General features: G+C 39.2%; 1 protein-coding gene across 13 annotated transcripts in view; it reads right to left on the bottom strand.

Annotated features, from left to right (window-relative positions):
* The window catches only part of LTBP1 (latent transforming growth factor beta binding protein 1), a 403,075-nt gene that overhangs the window by 107,214 nt on the left and 276,780 nt on the right, over positions 1 to 19,081 (bottom strand). For all 13 annotated transcript variants that reach the window (XM_043553208.1, XM_043553205.1, XM_043553212.1 and 10 more), the window contains 6 exons: positions 17,652 to 17,751; positions 17,053 to 17,151; positions 5,775 to 5,900; positions 4,421 to 4,546; positions 3,892 to 4,014; positions 61 to 180 (listed from right to left, as the gene is read on the bottom strand). In XM_043553208.1, coding sequence (XP_043409143.1) covers positions 61 to 180; positions 3,892 to 4,014; positions 4,421 to 4,546; positions 5,775 to 5,900; positions 17,053 to 17,151; positions 17,652 to 17,751 — 694 coding nt within the window. The remainder of the gene's footprint in view (positions 1 to 60; positions 181 to 3,891; positions 4,015 to 4,420; positions 4,547 to 5,774; positions 5,901 to 17,052; positions 17,152 to 17,651; positions 17,752 to 19,081) is intronic.

Consider the following 19,081-nt stretch of genomic DNA (forward strand, 5'->3'; position numbering starts at 1 on the left):
TGTCAGAAAATGCACTAGGCAGAAAAAACAAGACTTTGATAAGAACACTCTAGTACCTACCAAGACATTGCCCATTCCAGCCTCGGAACCCTTCTGTGCAGGGAACACACTGGTAAGATCCAGGAGAATTCACGCACTGCTCATCTGGACAAGTGCTTGGAGTTAAACATTCATCAATATCTGAAAAATTGGAAAAGTAGGTCACAAGCATTTATCAGAATACGGAAGCAAACATTCACTTTTCTGATGAAGCCAGGGGGAAAAAAGGTATGTTGTATCTACATTTTGGTGGAGAAAACCATAACTAGGTAAGTCAAACACTGTGCCTACACTTAACCACCACAACAATAATGCAAGGCCAGGTAGACCTTGAGTAAAATATTTACACACATCCAAAGGAAAAACTTGGCCCCAGTTTTCCAACTGGCAGGGTTAGACCTCTCCATTGCTGGGAGCTGGCAGCTTCTTGGGGGCCATTTTCTGAACACCAAACCTTTGAAGGAATACTGCAGCTTGCCAGAAAGAAATATAATAAACAGGCATGAGAGTGACAAAGCCACATATCCACCTGGCCAGAGGTTCTCTCTGCAGACAATGGATGCTCTAGGGAAATCCTTGCTTTGGCTTCATGGGCCTAAGAACACCCAAGGTTTGAATAATTTAAAACCTTTCACAGGCTGTGAACTCCTTGGAGGTGGAAACAGAACATTAGGAGAAAATGAACTCATCAAATATTTGCCAGACTTTCCAAAAAACATGGTGATATGATCGTATGCTAATATTTTCTAATAAAAATATACCTTATTATTCACATTCACAGCTAACTGGAGTTATTCATCACTGTTCTTTCAATGTGAGGAGAAAAACAACACCTTAAATATGCTTGGGGCTGTGGCGGACGTAACTACTACAGAGGCTCTAGGCATTTTGAAGAATGGTAGAACAACAGAAGGGGAAAGCAGGATACAGGAAATGGTTCAGGAGTTTAACAAGAGTGGGAACACCTTGGATACCAGCCCCATTTGAAATGATCATTTTTTTCTGGGATTGGAGTCTGAATTCAAATGAGTGTATTTACTGTCTAAGTGTTCCAATATAAGATACATATAGGACCTCCAATCATATGCAAAATATAAAGACAATTTTCAGGACATAAGCAAAAAGTGAAAGAAATATATAACGGATACATTCATCCATTCTGGGAAATTCTCAAAAATTATCTCTCATTATCACCAGACAAGGGTCAAAATACGCTTCAAGTAAAAAAGATGCTCAAAGGAAAAATGTTGAAGATGTTATTAATAGAATAAGCACCAAGTCAGTGTGGTAATTTTTTTTTCCTATCAGCGAAAAATCCTTGCCAACAGACAATGACACATAGTGGTGTGTGTGTGTGTGTGTGTGTGTGTGTGTGTGTGTGTGTGTGTTTTAGGTCAGATGTTCTGGGACTTCTTGTTCTACAGAAAGATGACGCCTGCCAGTTTCATTTTCCAAACAGCATTACATTCTTCTCTGGAAGGATTTTTTTTTTAAATAGAACTACAACTGTTAAGTCAGAGAAGGTTTTAAGGCAGGCTGGCCCAATAAATAAGATGCAACGCAAAGCAAGACAAGACAACATCCCTGCATTTCCGGCCACTCTCACCTCTGTCTGCTCGTTCCCTCATCTATAAATTAGGGACTACCTGCCTGGTAATACCTCAGCAGGACAAAGTAAGGATGCATGAGATAATGTCTGTGAACTACAATAGACTCCTTGGAGACTGGGGCTGTTTGAAAGCAACTTTGTTAGTGGCAGCTGAGAAAATCTTTGGTGAGCCAGGAGCCTGGGGACCTTTGGTTCTGGTCCATGACGAAATTAGAAAACAGCCATGTTATTTGGCTCCTTCTTCTTTTCAAGCCATTTCATGGGGATAGAATTATGAATTATTTACTCAGGGAACCCTGGTAGTATTTCTGTGAAATAATTTCCATACACCAAATATTACTGAACAGTCTCCATCGGTTTCCTGTTTACGTACAGAATTTTCAAATTTCTACTCCTTCCCACTTTCCATCCTTGCACCATAGTTACTACTTAAATGCCTCAACTCCCCATCCTGAAACTGTAAGTATGACTTAAGAATCAGCATGTGACTTCGATCAGTTAAGTATCTGACTTCAGCTCAGGTCATGATCTCATGGCTCATGGGTTCAAGATCCACGTGGGGCTCTGTGCGGACAGCTCAGAGCCTGGAGCCTGCTTTGGATTCTGTGTCTCTCTCTCTCTCTGCTCCTCCCCCACTTGGTCACATGTGCATTCTCTCTCTCTCAAAAATAAATAAACATTGAAAAAAATTTTAGAATCAGCATTTGACTTTTTCGGGGAGTGTTGTTTTACACATAAAGGCTTGTCAGGTAAACCACGCCATTTCTTTAAAAGCATTTCCAAAGCTATAGATGTACCAAGAAGGCCCATGCAAAAACAAAGTCATCAGGAAAGGGGGGAGGTTTCTAGAGAATGGTTCTTGAGAACTAATAAGGTGAAAGGCACCACACAAGATACCACAACACGCATTTATTCTCAGGACAGCTCTGAAAGTTAACTTTGTGGCTCCCAAGTTAACAATCCAAAGGGGCCAAGTCGCTGGCTCCAAGCCATAAAGTGACTAAGCGCAGAAGTCAGGAGCTAATGCCACAGTCCTGCCCCCTCCCAAGGGGGCATGTGCCTCACCAGGGCAGAGTGAGGGTCCCCTATAAAAGGAGAGTGGGCACACTTCACCCCTGTTGTCTCATGGCCCTCAGCTGCCAGGGAAGAGACCTTATAGCTCTGTTGTGATCCTAGTTGATCAGAGATTCAGGAATGTAAAATGCTCCCGTGTCTCTCCAGATCAGAATGCAAGGGGCCAGGGGGAGAGGCAGGGACAGACTGCCAAAACACCGAATTAGCTCTCCCTCCAGGACCAGATCATTAGATCCATGTATAAAACCAATGCAGAGGAGGCAGGGACAGCTGAGGGCAGCCTGCCCAAACTTGTCCGTCCCTCCCTTGGTCTGGAAGTCGAGCCATATTAGAAAATGGGCTGATCTTCAGGCGGCCACAGGCAAAGAACCCCCGTGGAACCAGGGACCATCCACATGGCCTGGCCCCTCAGAAAAGTATTCAGGGACCCCTCTTCCCTTCCCCGGCACATATCCATGGCAGCATTCAAGCAGAAGTGCAACATATTTCTTCATGAAAATAATTATTTAAAAAGCACCATGGTGGTTTCAAAAAGAACCTGTATAACTGGGATACAAACATGAGCAGAAATATTAAATGGTTAAGCATTCTGGCCATACTCTAAAAGCTTCTCAGAACTTTTTTTTTTTTTTAATATAATACTAGCAAACTCATTGCCGCAATCAATAATAAAGAAATTTTATCTAGCGTGGCTAGAATGCAACCTGGAGTTAGTCAGAGGGAACTTTGGTACAGAAGGGTTTGTAACCAAGTCCCAGAACACACGTAAGACAAGCTGCGAAAAAGGAATGTAATAGGGCAAGAAGGGTGGAAACTAAAAACCAACAGCGGGTAAATCTGCACCATGTTCCCAGATGAATGATCCAGACGCTGTAATTAAGCCTGGGCTTACGCTACGATGCTCCACAATCAATTGTTCTACAGCGATTCACTCAAACTACCAGGGAAGGCAGATGCTGAGGTGGACAAGGGGAGAGCGAAGATGGAAGACAATGGAAAACAATCCAAAGTCCCTGAAGCGAGGCCAAGAGGCTGTGACTGCAGAAGGCAGGAAGAGCTTCGATGAGCTGATATCATGCACAGGCTGGTGGAGGAAAGTCCCAGGTGTGGACCCAGCCCTGCATTTCACTATCACGTGTGCTCCACACTTCAAGGTGGCACTGACTCACCCTCACAACGGCCGCCCCGGGTCATGCGGTACCCGCTGTCGCAGTATTCACACCGGAAGGCCCCCACGGTATTGATGCAGTGTCCTTCCCCACACACATCTGGCCTCAGGCACTCGTCAACATCTATACGAAGCAGAAAACACAGTCGAGTTTTATTTCTCCAAACAGAATTTCAAACCTCTCCCATCTCCCAGGTCAGTTTGAAGTCAAGAATCAAACAACCGATTCCCACTACTATCCCTTTGATTTGTTTGATGTGTTTCAAAATTGAGTGGTTTTGATTTATGTGGGACCCAACACATTTAACATCTTGGGTCTCTGCACACACTTGACACTCTTCATTCCGTAGCATTGGAGAAAAAAACTTCCATATTTATATCCTCCAGTATCTAGCAGATGACTATGTCATAAAAGGTGTTCAGTAATAAATTCTGGGTTGCCAGAATAAGCATTTAAGATTGATGGGATCTTAGGGGAGCTAACAACCCAGATCTGGGAATTTATGCATCAGGAAGAGCACAGCCATTACCTATGCAGTTAGGACCCTCCTCACTGGCCATAAATCCTGCTGGGCAAATACACAAGAAACTTCCCTCGGTGTTTTCACAACGTCCCTGGGAACAGAGCTGTTGGACCTGAGTGCATTCATCAATATCTGTTAACAAAAATACAGATAAAAGTATCAGTGTCGTGTAGCATGAAATTCTCAGTCTCCCTGTTCATAAAATACCAGCACACTATTCCCTGAGCACCACATCCTTATAACCGAGGAGACTAGGAAAGGGAGACATGATCATACGCCTCAGATACTTGAAGGATGGTTACTGGGAACAGGGAATACACTTATGGTATATTGTTTGAAAAGCTAAAACTACAACCTTCACATTGGTGTTTGTGAGACAGATTTAGGTCAACACAGAAGGACCCCTCTGATACATGGAATCATCTAAGCACTGAAATTCATGTGCAACTCCCAGGCCAGCTCAGGAGAGAGTGCCAGAAATACTGTAAAAGGGACTCTCCCACTGTGCACGTGGGCAAAGCTAGACTAGATCATCTCAAATGCCCTGTTATATTCTACAATTCCAAACAGAACATACAATGTATGCAAATTCAAGAGAAATAGCCATGGTACAGAGCAGGTGGATATTCCCCTCATCCCACTCCACATATATATACACAAAACAAAATAACATTAAGTCACACATCTTATGGACACTTAGCATATCAAAGTCATATTAACTGGGTATATGCCTTGTTGCTTTATATTTGCCTTCTAACTCTTAGTGCTGAATTTCCTTTTTCTAAAAAAGAGAGCAATTAAATTTAGTGTTAATGCACTGAAATGATTTCCATAATGCCATCATACGTCTTTCTGAGATACATTTTCTTCCAAAGAACCACGTATGAGAGGCTGGATTTGTAAATTCATTAATAGCTTTGTGTTAGTCTACTGATTTTCAGTTTAGAAATTGCTTTTAGAAATCAGATTTTAAGCAATTACATGAATATAATTCTTTATTGCAGTATATAGTATTATTATTTTGGTTTTGCTAAATACATGCTTATAGGTAGTTATTTCTATTACTTCATATATTATATATTTTATTATATGATTATACCTAGAAATCTTTGGAAATTATTTTACCTTTTTCCCCCTTTTATCTAATTGTATTACATTTGGAAAGGTAGGTAGCACTGAACCAGGAGGTAAGAGCAACCCAGGAGATGAACAAACCTCTTTTTGAGCTCTTTTAGTGCAGGGACAGAAATTTTTAAAAATTAAACACAATAACATTTCCCATGATAATTACAGGGAAAATGTTCTTAATGTGGAAATGTTTTATCTTCAATAATTTCATCCATGAAAAAGTGTCTCTTACCAACACATTTCCTCTGTTGCTCACTGAACTTGTAGCCCTCATAGCATATACACGTATACCTCACAGGCAGGTTAATGCAGTGTCCTGCTCCACAGATGTCAGGGTTCACAGTACATTCATTGATTTCTTAATAAATAAGAGAGAAAAAAGACATCAACAAAGATTTCACTGTCGCTTGCAAACCATTCCTGTGTATTTCCTGATTAGCTTATCGTCAGGTACGCAATTAGAAGATACAGGTCACTTCTCATTTATCTAAAGAAAATAAAAACACTCATTCAAAAAGATACAGGAACCCATATGTTTCCTGCAGCATTGTTTACAATATCCAAGATATGGAAGCAACCCAAGTGTCCACTGATAGATGAGTAGATAAGGAGGATGTGGTATATATACACAGTGGACTATTACTCAGCCATAAACAAGAGTGAGATCTTGCTATTTGTGACAGTGTGGATGTACCTAGAGGGTATAATGCTAAGTATCTGAAATAAGTCAGAGAAAGACAAATACCACATGATTTCACTTACATATGGAATCTAAAAAAAATATGAGCAAAGAAATAAAAAAAAACAGAAACAGACCTATAAATACACAGAACAAACTGATGGTTGCCAGAATGGGGGGAGGATGAGCAAATGGGTCAAGTGGAATGTGAGGTATAGGCTTTCCTTATGGAATGATGCTGCCACTGGGATGAAAGGCACAGCACAGGGCACCTAGTCCATGGTACTGGAATAGTGTTGTGCGGGGACAGATCGTAGCCACACTTGTGGTAAGCACAGCATAACAAACAGACCTGCTGAAAGACTAACCTATACACCTGAATCTAATGCAACATTGTGTCAACTTGAGTTCAATAAAAAAAAGTATGGGGACTTCTAAAATCAAGTATAAATTCATTTGATTACTTCATAATTGCTCAGTTAGTCACACGCAAGATCATCAATAATTCCTAATGAAACAACTTCTAACATGAACTGGAGTGGCTAGCAAGTCAGAAAAAGGCTACCTTGGGGGGCGCCCGGGGTGGCTCAGTCGGTTAAGCGTCCGGCTTCAGCTCAGGTCATTATCTCACAGTTCTCATGGGTTCAAGCCCTGTGTCGGGCTGTGTGCTGACAGCTCAGAGCCTGGAGCCTGCTTTGGATTCTGTGTCTCCCTCTCTCCCTGCCCTTCCCCCGCTTGCACTCTGTCTCTGTCTCCTTCAAAAATATGTAAACATTAAATAATAATAATAAAAGAGGCCACCTTGGAAATTTTAAGACAATCAAATCTTTTCAACTTCTAAGATGGCCCACAAGGAGTTTCTATCCATTCCAGTTCATTTGACATGATGGACTTTGAACCAACATGTGGATTCTACTGATAAAATATATAGTAACTTTTTATTCATTAGCAGGCCAAATTCAGTTTCTAACAACTATGTCTAACCTCCTCCAAAATCTGTCATTAGTTCCCAAGAAAGATCTACCACTCCTAATCAAAGCAAAACTTCTGGGTGTAACTTACTCTTAGTTTGCCAATTTCAACATCATTATATTTATAGTGATAAAGTAGAATCTTCTTCCCAATCTTCTCTGCTAAATTCCCCCTTGTGCTCCTACTGACTGGTGCTTGAGACCTGCTTCTTCTATAAGGCCTGAGCAGACGGGCCTCATTCCATGTGGGTACACACTGTGGTAGAGACAGGGTCTCGGGAGTCTATGTTGGGTAAAGGCCATCAAAATGTGCTTACTTACCAAAAGGACATAAAATGGCCTTAATTACCTGAGGACTCAAAAGTGGCCTTCTGAGAGGAATTACATCCCTTATATGATCTATTTTCAGTGAACTTTGTAATAAGGTATCATGGCATTGTCAGGCAGGGACAGTCTAGTTGGTAGAAGCCCAGGCTTCTACACAATCCGGCTACCCTTTCTAAGCTCTGTAACACAGAGGCAAGTTACTCAAGCATCCTAGCCCTCACTTTTCTGCAGGTGAAATAAATGGGAATAATCAGAGCATGAACTTGAGTACCAGGTTCAAAGAAGATAAATAATCTTGGCCCAATGCCTGGCATATTATACGTGTTCAATAAAAGCCATTAGAGACCTGAAAGTGAGACCTGAAACCATAAAAATCATACAAGAGAGCACAAACAATAATTGCTCTGACATTGGCCATAGCAACAGTTTTCTAGATATGTTCCCCGAGTCAAGGGAAATAAAAGCAAAAATAAACCATTGGGACCATGTCCTTCTACACAGCAAAGAAACAATCAATAAAACTAAAAGACAACTAACTGAATGGGAGAAAACATGTGTAAATTATATATCCTGATAAGGGGTTAGTATCCAAAATATATAAAGCTTTTATACACCTCAACACCAAAAACAACCCAAATGATCCAATTAAAAATAAGTAGATGACATGAACAAACATTTCTTCAAAGACCTACAGATGACTGTTGGCCATGAAAAGATGTTCAGCACCACTCATCATCAGGGAAATGCAAATCAAAACCACAATGAGATATCACCTCACAACTGTCAGAATGGCTAAAATCACCAACACAAGAAATGACAAGTGTTGGAGAGGGTGTTTTTGTTCCTCAAAAAGTTAAAAACAGAAATACAATATGATCTAATAATTCCATTATTGGGTATTTACCCAAAGAATATGAAAATACTAATTCAAAGGGATACATGCACCCCTATGTTTATTGCAGCATTATTTACAACAACCAAACTATGGAGGCAGCCCAAGTGTCCATCAATAGATGAATGGATAAAGATGATTTGGTATTTATACAATGGCATATTATTCAGCTGTAAAAAAGAATGAAACCTTGCCATCTGCAATGGCATGGATGGATCTACAGGATATAATGCTAAGCGAAATAAATCAGTCAGAGAAAGACAAATACAGTATGATTTCACTAATATGTGGAACTGAGGAAACAAAACAAATGAACAAAGTGGGAAAAAAAGACAAACCAAGACACAGACTCTTAGCTATAGAGAACAAGTTGATGGTTACCAGAGGGGAGGTGGGTGGGGGCATGGGTGAAATAGATGGGGACTAAGGATACATTTGTCATGAGGAGCACTGAGTAATGTATAGAATTCATGAATCACTATATTGTATACCTAATGTAACACTGTACATTAATTATACTGATATTTAAAATTAAAAAATAATTTTGGGGCGCCTGAGTAGCTCAGTTGGTTAAGTGTCCAACTTCGGCTCAGGTCATGATCTCACAGCTCGTGGATTTGAGCCCCACGTTGGACTCTGTGCTGACAGCTCGGAGCCTGGAGCCCGCTTCGGATTCTGTGTCTCCCTCTCTCTCTTTGCTCCTCCCCCACTCATGCTCTGTCTCTCTCTGTCTCTCAAAAAATGAATAAACGTTAAAAATAATTTTTAAAAAATTAAATTAAAAAATAATTTTACAAATAAGCAAAAATTTAAAAAAGAAATAAGGGGGAAGAATTCTTGTAAGTAATCCATATACCTGAATTTTTTTAATTTGTAGACTTAAAAGTGAATTGTAAATAAATTAACAAAATACCTTTATGTATTAAAAAAAAAAAAGCTAGCCATTATATTATTAACAGCATTGTAAATGTTGTTCCTTTGGAAATCATTTAAGAATACGTAACAAAGAAGCTGCACATTAAAACAAGGTTGTCCTGGGCTATTATCTCATTGTCAACACAAAGTCAACAAGGCTTAAAATGCATGCTGCCAGGAGCCCATGCAGTCCAGTGTGAGAAGACGGTGGTCTCAAGCAGGGTAAGCTACATCAACCGCCTTGTTGGAAGCGTCTTTGGTTTGAGATGAGAAACAGGTGTGCTACCATTACCAATAACCTACCATGCATTCTGCAGGAGGAGGTGACCATCAGAGCTTTAACAAACACTATGGAAATGACCTAAACGAGGGCTGCGGGCTGCGGCTGCGGTAGCTTTCCAAAACCCAAACCACATTCTTCATTTTTCATCAAGTGTTAGTCACTATGCTGTGACTTTGAGACAATTGGTGCAAATCATCTGGAAAGTCCCTGGACTTTACAAGGAAGCATATGAATACAGACCTGCAGTATCTACTTGGATGGCACACATCGCATTTACAAACTACTTATACCTTTTGTGAGCCTACATGTGCTAATTAATTCACTATCAGAAAAATAGAGTGCTTTAGTCCGTATAATGTAAAATTATGAAAAAAATAAAGTAACCCAGGAGGCTAAAAACATTAGTAATTAACATGATGGCTTAAACTTAAGTGGCAGTATACAAAAAATGAATTATAAAACATATAGCATAATTATATAATCACTAGCATGATAGGAAAATGTTTATTCGTTAAAAGATATAATTGGTTAGAAATATAGAATATGATCTAAGTTATAAACTACACAAAAGACAAGAAAATAAATCTCAGGTTATGATTATGGGGATTGGTATTTTCTTTAGATTTTTCTGCATTTTTCAAAATTTCTACAATGAGCATTTGAATTACTTTTATAATCCGAAGTCTTCCTTAACAAAAATTATCCTTTCTTGGGGCACCTGGATGGCCCAGTCAGTTAAGCGACTGACTTCAGCTCAGGTCATGATCTCATGGTTCATGAATTTGAGCCCCGCATTGGGCTGTGTGCTGACAGCTCACAGCCTGGAGCCTGCTTCAGATTCTGTGTCTCCCTCTCTCTCTGACCCTCCCCAACTCATGCTCTGTCTGTCTGTCTGTCTGTCTCTCTCTCTCTCTCTCTCAAAAATGAAAAACATTAAAAAAAATTTTTTTTTAATTATCCTTTCTATGCCACAAAAATCTGAAAGGAAAAGGTCACCTTCTCCTGATTATAATCCTAGATACTCAGGTAAGATTTTTTTTTCTCTATGATAGGAATTCTTCAGAAGAACAGTGTGAAAATCACATCTCTAACCCTCTATTCCATACTGTAGGTAGATGCCTGCTCTGAAAATTACTGGTATTTACTTCTCTCAATTTTCTTTGTAATGACTAATCTTCCTTTAGAGTCTACTTTGCCATTTTCTTAAAACAAGAGACATATTGATCAGTTTGCAAAGAGAAAAGTTAGAAGATGAGTTAATATATTAGGGACAAGGATTCAGAACAAGTTCAAAGGCTATAAATCTGGGGTTTTCATATAATGCTTGAGCAGAACTCAGTGTCCCAAAGCCCACACACACCAATTTGTTTATAACCGAATATTTGTAACTTTTCAAGCACAGCTTTAGAATGTAATTTTTATAAGTGCGACCAAAAACCATCAAAAGTATGTGATGTTTAATTCAAATACGATACATTCCTATGCCACAGTGTGCCAACATATTTAAACTGTTTCTTCTGAGAGCTCTAAAACAGGAGAAATACTTAAGAATTATACTCTTTAGTCTTAGGAAACGAAACCTTAGGAAATGGCCTTTCTTCCACTGTAGAATCTAAAATAGAGGCTCTGAGGATATTTATGAGGCATGTTTGAGAATCTTTAGCTGATTACCTCATAGATAAACTATACAGAGACACAGCTTGATAGTGTTGATCCCAGCTGGCAGGACACTAACATATATAAGAAAATGTTACTCTGACACCACTAGAGGGTACTAAGAGATACATCAAAGGAGTGGAGGGATATTTACTAAAATGTATTTGATTTCTACCCTGTTTGTCCCATTTTTTAATACAAGCAATGAATTAATGCAACTTTCATCAGTGCGGCCTCAGAGCTCCCTTCCGCCCATGTGCTAAGCAGGACTCCACCCTTCCAAACAGAGAGTCAGAACACCTCCAAAACACCTTAGAACTTTTAACACAAGTCTCCTAACTACCTCTTTCCATGCTTTCCCCTCTTATGAGATTTTCATTCTCTAGCAGGTACTGTTATACCAAAAGGCCGTCTTGAAAAACAACTGGCAAGTTCTTCTAATTTTTCCATGTTTTCTGAAGACAAAAGACAGGTCTTTTTATTTTTCCAAGAGGTCACTCACACTTAGATATGTGACCCTCTTCCCACAGAATGAAGCAGTTTCTGTTGAAACATACAGTTCTTTGAGCAGGTTGTGTCGACATAAGCATAAGAATACGGCAAAGCCTCACACAGGCAGCACTAATTATTGGTCTCTGGGGTACTCTAGGCTAATGAAAAGGTCTTGCCTTCTTTAGCATGTTTGGCTTCCCAGAGAGATCATCAAGAGATTCTTCCCAGGGGACTCTTCCCTAATGCCCATCACATGCCCCCTGGCCCTCAGGACCACCTGATCCTTCTCTACTATAAATGCCTCTGAAACAACTTCACTTTCTCCAAGTCAAGAACCATATTCTGCTTCTTTCACTAGAATTCCATTTAGAATCTTGGAAAAAGAGCTATGACCAAAAAAGCCAAGGGAAAACCAAATACTCTATTTATCCCACCACCAAGGCCAACAGTGGATTTAGGAGTTTGGTATCTTTATTATGTTTTTTTTTTTTTTTTTAAATTTTTTTTTTCAACGTTTATTTATTTTTGGGACAGAGAGAGACAGAGCATGAACGGGGGAGGGGCAGAGAGAGAGGGAGACACAGAATTGGAAACAGGCTCCAGGCTCTGAGCCATCAGCCCAGAGCCCGACGCAGGGCTCGAACTCACGGACCGCAAGATCGTGACCTGGCTGAAGTCGGACGCCTAACCGACTGTGCCACCCAGGCGCCCCTATGTTTTTTTAATTAAACGAAAAATAAAGTTTTTTTTGGCGAAATATGAAAATAAGTATGTTGATCTTGCACGTTTTTCCTCATCATATGATTACTCAAGTAAGTAAATAAATAAATAAATAAATCCTGGAGATATTAAAGCATGATGATTTTACATGAAAAAAAAGGAGTTCATTTTCCAACAGCATACATAGTTTATAGAAGCTGTAATGACACCAGTAATACGCTTAAGGGACAAACGTTTTTTTAAAGGGGTCAGTTATGAGTTCTGGAAAAGATCTGATGAGCCAATAGTTTTTATAATGTTTGGGCCATGATAATTACAAAGGTCTCCACAAAGCAGTCATGGAAGTCAAAAGGATAATTTCTGGCTGGTATGCAAGGGCTACGGAGGAAGTTTGGGAAGAGTAGGAGGAAGGCATCAAATGTTAGCTCATGGAAAGGTTTACAAAAATGCCCTGGCTACCTAACTGCCCCACAATGAGCATAAACTGTCCCACAACAATTGAAACAGATGTTTCCACTTTGTAAATATTTGCCAGAGGTTTGATTTTCTAACCTATCCTTGAGCTATTAAGACACTATGTTAAATCAAGAATTTATATGCTGAAATGTATAATTTATTTGGAAACAGTATACCAGTAATGTTGCAAGCCACCAAATCAGCTGTTAAGAGTGGAAAATATCACACTTATTTCTTGCAAGTATGTGGCTCACTTTATTACATGTCAAAGTGTGTCTGAAGAAATCTGAAAAGGCTACTTCTAATTTCACAATCACAAATGTATCATCACTAAGCCATATGAAGCTGATTTTATTTATTTTAGACTCCTACGTATTATTCTATTCCTTTCTTCAATTTATGAGACAAACTAATAAATAGTGACAAACATGAGTTACCTCCTCTGTGTTTTAGGGGAAAGAGCCATTGTATAATACTCCTGACAGAACTGATCAGATTGCTCCCTCAATCTATGAGTCTGGCTCTCACATAAAGCCAATGGGAACATCTATAGTTTGATTTAAATTAAAATTGATACAAAACAGTCTTCTTGTTCTAGTGTAGATTACAGATTACAGTGTAGCTCTAAAGTTGCAAGCCATTTTAATTCAAATGCTCTAATATTCTCCCCATGGGCTGTTTCAGAAAGATTCTTCTACTATAGGAAGTAGGAACACCTACAAATGTTGCATAAAATTTTAACATCACTTTTTTCCTGGAAGGAAATATTCATGCTTCAAACATGTGATAGCAGATGTCGGGACTGTATCTCTGCCAAACTCAAATTAAGCTGTCTTCTAACAACTTCATAAAGCACAGCTACTTTCATTTTTTTTTTAAACCAGCTCTGTAGTTCAGTTGAAGCTAAGTAACTTCAATTTGTTATTCCTCACACAGCTGCATTTAAATGACGAAACTACATTTATCTAGCCAGACTTAATTAACCTCTACAGAGCTAGTTTGCAAGAAGTCTATCCATTGAAGTCAGCCATTGTTAAAAAGGCACAAAGCTGTATGTTCACATGGGAAAATACAAATATAGAAACACAGTATTTGGACCTAGTGAATTGTCCATGTATTGTCACACTGCAATTTTCCTTTTTAATAATGAGATCAACAGTGAAAAGATCCTTGTTGACCAAGATGTGCCAAAGTGCAGTTTCTTATAGCTGTGTTTAATAAAGTGAGCAGACACATAAATGACTTCAGAATAGAGAGTAACTGTTTTAGTCACGGCTATTAAAAAAAAAAAAACAACACTATCACTTCATTTTATCATTCTAGAAGTGATTAGAAGAGCTGTTATTTCTCTACAACTTAACTCAGTATTAAGAGGAAAAGCAAAAAGGAGTTGGCGTCCAATAAGTGAACAAGGCTGTGGCTCCAGGTGCAGGTGCCTTGAACGACAGAAAAATGCACTGCAGACCCTGATGTGACTGCACACCTCTGTGAAGTGCATTTCATCCTCGGACACAAAGATGCTTTTTATGTTTTTTTTTTTTTTTTACTTTTTTTAAAAAAATATTTTAATGTCTATTTTTGAGATACAGAGAGAGAGAGAGAGAGAGAGGGAGGGAGGAAGAGAGAGAGAGAGAGAATGAGCACGAGCAAGTCGCGAGAGGCAGAGAGACAGGCAGACAGAAGATCCGAAGAGGGCTCCACACTGATAGTGGGGCTTGAACTCATGAACAGCGAGATTGTGACCCGAACTGCAGTCAGACGCTTAACCTAAGGAGGCACGCAGGCACCCCCAAAGGTGCCTTTTAAAAACACTTTCCAGTCTGATGTCTGAATTCAAATATCTAAGAGAACTCACATCCACATTTTTGAGAAAATGGACCAAAGTTTTTAATATAAAAATTATATATATTTTATATAATTTATATAACTGTACCATCGTTTTTAACATAAAACCCATATATATATAAGACTATAACTTGATGCTTTGATATATGCAGGCACTGTGAAATGATCACTATAATTCATCTAATTAACACACCAAGTACAATTTTTACTTGCAAATTCATTCATGTCATGTTTCTGAGGAAGGATTATCTTAAGAGAGGCTGCACACTCCTTCCTCTATTAGCTTCTCTTGTTATACCCTGCCAACCTCATCCTGACCTTACTCTGGCATGATGCATTTTAGCAATCTTTTTCTGACTATATAAAAATATTTGTCCACTATAGAGTAGATGGAAAATAGAAAATATTCTACAACACCCCAAACCTCTTGGATCCTACTATAAAAATAATCACTGCTAATATCTGGTATATTTTCTTCCAGTATGTTCTCAATATGTAAGTCCTTTTTATATAATTGGCAAAGTGCTCTTTCCTTCATTTTTCCATACTTCATTTTGCGTTTAACAGTTTGTGACCATTTTCTGCTAGATTTTAATAAAAATACTTCAAAAATACTGTATGTGATGGCAGCATAATGTTCCAATGTATAGATGTAACATAATTATCGATTTCCCTATAGTTAAATGTTTAGATTATTTCCACTTTTTCTCTATTATACCTGATGCTGTGGTAAGTATCTATTCATATAAATCATTGTCTCAGTCTTTGGGGACATTATTTCCTCACATTAGATATTTTAACATAAGATTACTGGGTCAAAAGTTCTGAACTTTTTTAAAATTCTTTTTTTTCTTAATTTTATTTAAATCCGAGCTAGTTAACATATAGTGCGGTAATCGTTTCAAGACTAGAAGTTAGTGATTCATCACTTACATGTAACACCCAGTGCTCATCCCAATAAGTGCCCTCCTTAATGTCCATCCCCCATTTAACCCATTCCCCCTCACCCACCTCCCCACCAGCAACCCTGTTTGTTCTCTGTATTTAAGAGTCTCTTATACATTTTGCCAGTTTGTGCCTTCTAGAAGAGTTAAACCAGTTGACATTTCTTTCAGCCATGTGTTTTACCTCAATTTTTAAATATATATATATTTTTAATTTTTAATGTTTATTTATTTTTGAGAGACAGAGTGTGAGCAGGGGAGGGGCAGACAGACAGGGAGACCCAGAATCTGAAGCAGGCTCCATGCTCTGAGCTGTCAGCACAGAACCCGATGCGGGGCTCAAGCTCACAAACCGCGAGATCATGACCTGAGCCAAAGTCGGACGCTTAATCGACTGAGCCGCCCAGGCGACCCTGACCTCAATTTTACTCTAGTAAAAATTAAATGCTATTTTGATAATTATTTTAATTTGCATTTATTTGATTACTAGTTGACATTCCCTATTATATGTTTCTTGGTAACTTTTTTTTCTATAAATTATCTGATTATATTATTTCCCCACTTTTCTATTATTTTTTATTGCTGATTTGTAAGAGCTCGCTTTACATTTAAGGGTATTAACATATATGCTGTTGATCTGTTTCACATTATAAATTTTTATAATGTTTACTAGTGATTCAAGTTATTATAAAGAATTTTGAAAATACATAAAAATATATGGAAGAACAGATGATCCACGATCCCAGTAACTAGTGATGGTTGAGCACTTTGATGTGCTTTTTGTCTCTTTTTCTGTGTTTGTAAACATTTAAAAAATAAAGCCGGAATCATACTGTGTTCTGTATTTCTTATTATGCCACAGGCATCTCTTTATAACATTAAATATTCTTTTAAAACATTAATAGCCGGGGCACCCAGGTGGCTCAGTCAGTTGAGCGTTTGACTCTTAATTTTGGCGCAGGTCACGATCTGGTGGTTTGTGAGTTCGAGCCCCACATCGGGCTCTGCAATGACAGTGTGGACCTGCTCAGGATTCTCTCTCCCTCTCTCTCTGCCCCTCTCCCACTTTCCAAATAAATGAGCTGAAAAAAATAATAATAAAAAAAACATTAATAGCTATGGGATATTTCACTGTTTATGTGTACCACAATTTATTTAAAGATTCCTCCTTTTTAACAGTATTTAGATTATTTCCAAATATTTGCTATGATGACTAACGCTGCCATGAGCAACTTCATACATTTGACATAATTTTGATATCCCATTTAAAAGGAGGCTCAGACCCACATCTCCTGCACAGGCTATGTAACATAAGGAACACCACACCTACCCGTTACTTGAGTAGGTGCAATCACTTGGCTGGCACTTGATGTAGAAGCCTCAGGAGCTACTTCCACAGGCACAGGAGGTGATGTTTTTTCAATCACCACTATATGAGGAAGGAGGGATGAAAAAATTAAAGCCTGTTAGGTGCACCAAGATCCTATTTCAAAACGCAAGCATAATTTAGTCTCGTAACATACCACAGTAGTGCTTGGATAATTAAGAACTGATATCGATCCCTAAAGCTCATGGTATTAATACATAGCCCCACTTTCACCATGTAGCAAGAACATATGAGAACAATTCAAAAGCCAAGAAAAATGACCCATTAAAGGATGACCCTCAATAACGTTCCACATATAAACCTACTCTTGGCCACAGAAAATACTGGAAAAACTTATCTTCCTCTTACCATTATAAAACTTACAAGACCATCCTCACACTATTATTATGAGTATATTAACATACTTAAGTATATGCCTCACACTGCACATCATTTATGAGTTCTAATGATTTATTAAAGTTTAAAATCAAAGACAAAAGAATTCTTATCTCACTTTTTTATCCCAAGTACTCTTACAAATTGCACAGATCAACAGAGGTTACCTGGAAACTGTGGATGCAGGTGAATCGTTGAGATGCCTGGAGAGAGCTGGGGTTGACCAGGCTCAAGTTTGGTTTTCTCTTGATCCAATGAAGGTATTTCCTGGGTGGATGTATTAAAAAGAAAAAAAAAAAAAAAAAGAAAGAAAGAAAGAAAGAAAAGAACTAAAAATAAGAATTATTTTTATTTTTCACATATTACTATCTTTATTTAGTTCTACTCTTAGAAAGGCAACAAATATCACAGGACATTGGACAAAAAAAGTGTGCAATTGTGTGAAAAAAATACATGTATGAACTGTAGCTATGCCCACTACTCTAGCAAGTCTTTGGTTTCCCCAGCAATGCTGACCCATCCATACATCCTCACCCACTTCCCAGGGCCCAAAGCAAAAGGTCCCCTCAGGCATCTTACATGCCTTGGCTCGGGGAACCACATCTGGTCTCACACAAGCCACAATAAACCTCAACAGACAACTAAACTGTCATCTCACTAACATGTGGCTCTGCCTTGGGAAGATGGCCAGCCACACTTTGCAGATTGCATAATGGGTACAGCACTCGTGTCATTAACCCGCAGCTAGTAACTCTGCATCTCCAGCTCTCAGCATAGTGATAGGCGGGCAGAGCATCAGAAAAACGGGGACCTGGAGGAGCGCCTGGGACTTCCATATGCGGCCTGTTGCCCACTGCTGTCCTCCGGACCGGAGGTGAAGAAACAGACTGACGCCTGTGGCTCAGCTTCCAGTTACAGCTGCTCGGGCTACTGCAGACAGACCCATCAGGCCAGTAGGGACAGCTGTGCAGGGTCGGTGGGCCCACTCCTTCACTTCCTTATAAGTATTCATCAGGTGACTTGGTCACAGCTGCCCTGTGCATCCCCTCCCTCGCTCCCTCCCTCTGCCATCTTCCAGAAAGCTCACTCCCCTAGTCTGTTTCCCTTTTAACAGCTCTCTTAACTTCAGTTATCTCCTCTGCTTTTTATAACCTAGATATCCTGCCTGAGTAGCTCATCAAAGATCTTATTTTGTTGGCATGAGTGTTTATCTAACTCCGTTTAGATATCCCACCAGTACCTCAAATCCATCCCCTCCAAAACCATTCAGGCTCTCAATCCAAGGTGTCTATTTCTATGCTATGTCACAGCCATTAAACCATCCAGGTTTAAAGTCACTTTGCAATCCTCACTGTCTCATTCCTCCTTCCAAGCCCTGCCCATCTGCACTGCCTATTATATTTGTTCATCTTTCCATACCCACTGTGCCCACTGCTGCGGTCCAGACTCTCTCATCATGCTTACTGTAGTAATCTAATTGGTCCCTTAAGCTCCCTGTCTCCCTGTCTCAGTTAATCCTGGGGCAATTCATCTTCTAGAAATAACAAACACTGAACTACCTTTTCCCACATTTTCTCTTCTGCTTAAGAATACAGAC

This window comes from Prionailurus bengalensis, chromosome A3, assembly GCF_016509475.1.
Source record: "Prionailurus bengalensis isolate Pbe53 chromosome A3, Fcat_Pben_1.1_paternal_pri, whole genome shotgun sequence".
Taxonomy (NCBI): domain Eukaryota; kingdom Metazoa; phylum Chordata; class Mammalia; order Carnivora; family Felidae; genus Prionailurus; species Prionailurus bengalensis.